This window comes from Neophocaena asiaeorientalis, unplaced genomic scaffold, assembly GCF_003031525.2.
Source record: "Neophocaena asiaeorientalis asiaeorientalis breed wild unplaced genomic scaffold, Neophocaena_asiaeorientalis_V1.1 scaffold246, whole genome shotgun sequence".
In the NCBI taxonomy this organism is placed as follows: Eukaryota; Metazoa; Chordata; class Mammalia; order Artiodactyla; family Phocoenidae; genus Neophocaena; species Neophocaena asiaeorientalis.
The window spans coordinates 2,778,061-2,783,552 of NW_020174551.1; the positions used below are offsets into that span (position 1 = coordinate 2,778,061).

Consider the following 5,492-nt stretch of genomic DNA (forward strand, 5'->3'; position numbering starts at 1 on the left):
TCTCTTTCTTTCCATAAAGTGCTGTTTAAAACAAGTTTCTCTTCTAAGCTTCAGGCCCTCAGATTCATTCCTGTAGCTGAGCACAATTTTACTAAGGTAATGAAGGTTTTAGGGTCAAAGAAAGGAAAATATGAGAAGCAACATTATAAAATGAAAAGTTGTTAAATACACAAGTAGGACAGAATATTGATTGACAGTTACTGTAAAAGTATGTTTGTCTTAGCCACAGCTTACATCAGGAAGTGTCTAGCCAGCAAGTATGAAATGTGTACGGGCTGTCTGAGGCAACACATGTGAACAAAGAAAAATTAGCTTTTCTGTAACAATATAAACCATGTGTAGCTCATGAGGCTGACAGGACTATAAGTGAAAACGGTTCTTTGGCTGCTCTACCAACCAAATTCCGTGGATATGAAATTCTGAAAACAGCTGAAAACCAATCTTTTTTTCTGTTAGTTATTCATGATGTTTCCTTTTCTGGCTGTACTACATGCTTGAAATCCTGCATTTGATTTCATCTGAGTGAAAACTGCAGCCCTCAACAAAGAATCACTCATCCACTCCTCACTGGCTGAGGAATTCAGCAACTTGTTGACAGTTTCCAAGGGAGAGTTTCAGCATATGGGAAAATGACAGTATTTCCCATAATTAAAAAGTTCCTGGTTAACTTAGGAATACACATATGTAAATCATTTAAAAATATTTTTCATTTGCTATAGTAAAAGCTCTTTCCCTTCATTTTATTAAGTTCATATTTTCTACTTAGTTTCTAACCAACATCCTACCAAACGTAGATTAAAGCTATTCAAAGGGATTGCAGGTATAAATAAGGCAATCCTTTATAAGGCACCTCATTCATATAACTGTTAGCGCTTTTCCCTTTACTGAACAATTTACTACCACAAGTTTTTGTGCACATTCAAAATGCTATTTAAATAAAAATTCTTCTATGAACAATTTCTCAGGAAAAGCCAAATATGCTTGTACATTAATTCCTTCTTTAGAAATCAAAGTATAGTTGATAATAACCATAGATTGGGAAGTGAATCAACAACTTTTTCAATGTTAGCACTCACTAAGGAAGCAATAGGATTCAGTCTGTGAATGAAAAAGAAATTGCATCAGCAAGTCTAGCAGGGGCAGTAAAGCAGGAGGAGAGGGGCCAGACTGCTTTTTTCCTTTCTCAGAAGTCAGGCAGTATCTGTCTGACCTCTCTGGGGTCTCATGAGCCATGTCTCTGAGTTACTTTAAACAACTTGACAAGTTATATAACTGTTACCGTCATGACTAACGGTAATTGTGGTCATTAGCAACAATCACCAAATTAAGGGATTTCCGCCAGCATCTCCTTTGTTCTGACAGGATAAATTTTGCAAGGTCGGAAATCAGTTTCTGCGCCCCCAAAGACCGCTACCAGATACAGTTTATAAAATAATTGGGGGAGGGGGCGTTGCCCTGTCAGCAATTTACTGGAGGCCTACGGTGTACCAGGCATTGCAAGTACAGAGGTGGCAGTCACTCTCTAGTAGAAGTCAGACATGTGATCCTAACACCATAATACCTTCCTGTTCAAAAGCTTTAAATATTAAACAAATCCACAATTTGACATCTACTTCCTCCCTCTGGCTTTTCCTTTGATCAGTGCTGCTGTGGCATTCTGTGAAATTAGATTACGTGGCTAAAATGTGTGTGTGGAGGGGCGGTCATTACTGTACAGCCTTTACGTTACTGAACCTCATTTTCTCGATCTCTAAAGGACTGGAAAAGACTACCTTCATTATGTTGTTCTGAAACTAAAAAGCAAACTGAACACAGTGAAATAAAATATATGAAAATACTTCATAAACTAACATAAAGCAATATTGAAACAAAAACTTATTATTTAAAAATACAAATGAAACAAATCCTTCAGTAGATTCCTACTGCCAGCCTTAGCCTCTCCACCTTATAATTAACCAGTTTTAATCAGGGCAAACCAGATTTCAACACAGATTGCCTGGAAGGGCATAGTCAATTATCTTTTTTAATATGAGCAATACCTAAATACTCTACTTACCATTCAGAATTTCTGTTGCGTCCTCTGATCCAACAACTGCACAAACCTACTTTTCCAAAGTAATGACACTGAATCACTGTTTATAAAACATGCTTTCCTTTAAAAATTTTTTTATTTTCCAGGAAGACCAATGGGTTATGATGAGTTACCAACTCTTATGCTTAGAGTCTGGTATTAGGAAAAACGTGTCTTCATGCGAAATGAACCTAATCCCCAGGGAACCACACCCAAATAAAGTAATGTTCAAGTTACTGGAGCATTCTGAAGTTGATTTTGACTCCTGATACCCATAAGGGATGGTTTGTCCCTATCCACCTCAGCTGAACCATGGCCCAATAGTTATTCCAAAAACTCTCCTCTTATATAAGCCAAATGTGCTCAATAGACGTCCCTTAAACTACTTGATGTAAAGAAATGCAGGCTGTTGACTGAATCAACCATGATTAACCTTCAACATGTTTCCTTTCCAGACAAATGTTTATTATGTGTAAAATACACGTCTATTAGTATAAAATTTTCTTACATGAATCAGCAATTCAAAATGTTGTAGATCAAACAATACCAATAATATCCTAAACGGAAGTTCTCAAAACTCACTATGGTCTTTAATTTTCAGAAGACCTGGACTCTATGTAATAGTATTTTGCAAGGTGACTGAATATTTTATATATTCCCCAGGGGAATATCATTCATGAATCTTTAGTTTTAAATATTCACTTTTTCTAGCCAAATAAACCGCTTACTTTAAAAAGGCTGCTGGTATTTGGATAGCTATCCAAAATCGGTTTAACGATTTCATACATTAACTAGACAAGAAAGCAATTTTGTGAGCTGAAATAGATAACCTATATAAACGAACAAGCTTTCAAACTACTAAAGGGCTCCGGCTCCAAGGCTTAAAAATAAGTACAGTCACAGAAAAATGTCACTTTTTACGGAAAGGTTTTTTTTATTTTGTAAAAAGTAATGTTTTGAGTATATTTACTTTACTCTTTTAAACCAGTACAAGTACAATGATAAGCACTAAGTAAAAAGTACCCAGCTTTATGAACTTATTTTTAACACACTGACGGCATACCGCTCACTGAAGATAGAAATATGTGATCCAATTATAAAACATAACATGTACGTGTAAACACATACAACTAAATAGTTGTGAAAAAATAGAAGATTAATCAAAATACTCTGTTTTAAAATATTAAATTCAAGTTATGTGGAAATTGTATGATAAAAAATCATATTGTATAATCAGAATAACTCTTTAATGGTCATTTCTGAAAAAAAATATTAATTTTAGTTAAAAAGTTAAACTTTCTCTTCAAAGTACTTTCAAAACTTCACTACTCAAATGAAAAATAAAATATTTTAACAGTTCATTCCATGACATGTTATATAGTTCTTATTCCAAGAAATCTTCTTGCAAGGTATAACTAAATCTTCTAGGAAAAGAGTAAGAAAAGCCAATCTAGGAAAGAAAATTGTTCCATTAAGTGGAAGTCAAATTATTGACTCAAATTATTGTCTTTTTTTCCCCCTCCCCCTCATTTCTTTTCATGCTACCTTTTGAGACTGAGAGTGCCCTGCAGAGAGTTCACCTTGATCTACATTTTCTCTCAAATCTCCCCCCATCTGGGACATAGCACTGGGAAGCACTAATATCACCCTCTCTATTTCACCAGACTGAAAGCTAAGCCCAAATCTCACTCCTATCCCTGGGCAGCAATGAGTAACATTAAATAAGTGCCTAAAATCTATAATTATTTCAGCAACAAAGTGGACTTGCTAGGGATGATTTTGCTCTATTGTTTTGTTGCCTTAATACCAATTAAACATTAAAAAAAAAAAAGCCCACACACATTAAAAAACCTGAAATTAAAACCATCCCTAGACAAATAATTTAAACGTTGGGAAAATGAGAAGTAAAAATAGGCCCAACCACTTACAGTCTCCCTCCTCCATTCCTACTTCACACAATTCACCCTAAATAGAAAGAAACAAGTTTTCATCCCGACTGCATCGGGAAAGAGTGCCGCTTATTTGTATTAAACGGGTTGTAAGCTCGGAGAGGCAAACGGGACACCCTGAGTCCCCGTTTCCATCAATCGGTCTGGCCCTGCCCGTTCTCAGTCCGCGCGCCCAGGGCGCTGGGGGCGTCAGGGTTCGGCTCTGGGGGCCCCGCCGACCTGGCCGCGGTGCAGGCGGGCGTTGAAGGCCCCGTAGCACACAAGGGAGTCCTCCTCAGTTTTATCACTCGGTGCGGGGTGGCCTTTTTGTCGGAGAGCAGAACCTTAGCTGGAGGTGGGTGCGTGGCCCCGTTCTCAGCACCCTCGGTCTCGTGGGCAGCCTGGGGATGCCTGGGCAGGCCTGTGCCCACCGGGGACGGGGCTTTCAACGGTGCAGAGCGCTGAGCTGCCCTTCCTCCTGCAGCCGGGTTCACGGATGCCCGGGACCAGGGCTGCGGTACACTGGCCGGAGGCACCCTCACGGAAGCCGAGTTCTTGACTTTAATTTGGGTGCTGGTGGAAGGCCCCAAAAATCGTACTGGCTTAGGACCAGTCTTACAGTTCACGCCTCCTTCTTCCTCTTCATTGGGCGCTATCAGTCGCCTGTAAATAGAGAAGCAGGTTCTTGTCAAACAGCTGGTCCTGTAAACCAGCAGTTACAGGTTATGTAACTAATGAAAACGTCTCCAAAGTCTACCTTCAGGGTGAATAAAAAGGTTTTCGTCAAGAATTTGAGCCAAGAGGTATCAACCTACCTCATCTCTCATCTCCCACCAAGGTCAATAAGTAAATTAGCAAGTTTACAAAAGATTGTTTCAACTGGAATACACTCTTTCAAACACACATAATGTTAATACCAGCAAGTTAAAATTTGGAGCGTTACACTGGAATTACACAGCACATTACTCAGTTCTCACAAATTCTGATGTGATCCAGAGGATAACCAGGAGTATCTCAAGTTGTTTTTCCCAGAATAGCAGTTTCAAGAGATTTACTGAGGAAAAAAGGGTTTCACAAATAAACTTGAGAAATGCTACTGCATATTTTATTCTCCTCCTAAAGCTTTAAACTCTATATTAACAAATTAAAGATTCTATACTAAAGACACCTGTTTAGCTTTGTTGAATCCATATTTCCCAATCATTCCGTAATGCACCCTTTGGCACCCAGTAAAATTATCACGCTATGGAACACATTTTGGGATCTGCTAGAATAGTCGAACTCATGGTATAGTTAGACGGTTTTTGAATTCGAGAAGTATTGGACAAACCTTCAAAGATTCCTCAGCTGAGCTGCCATTCACTATAAAAAGCCTGAACTGGAAACACTGTTTTACCTTTTTAATTTATTTTTTATTCATTTTGTTTAAACTAAAACAAACAAACAAAAAACAGTTCACCCATTTCTCCCACTGCCCCCCCCCCCCCCCCCCC

The 5,492-nt window shown here is 38.4% G+C and overlaps 1 protein-coding gene across 2 annotated transcripts in view; it reads right to left on the bottom strand.

Annotated features, from left to right (window-relative positions):
• Positions 1-2,981: 2,981 nt before the first annotated feature.
• KCTD18 (potassium channel tetramerization domain containing 18) overlaps positions 2,982-5,492 on the bottom strand; it is a 29,390-nt gene continuing 26,879 nt past the window's right edge. Inside the window, exon 7 of one of the 2 annotated variants that reach the window (XM_024757398.1) lies at positions 2,982-4,662. In XM_024757398.1, the coding sequence (XP_024613166.1) occupies positions 4,155-4,662 (508 nt within the window). In that variant the 3' untranslated portion in view covers positions 2,982-4,154. The remainder of the gene's footprint in view (positions 4,663-5,492) is intronic. The other variant, XM_024757399.1, reaches the window with a different exon arrangement.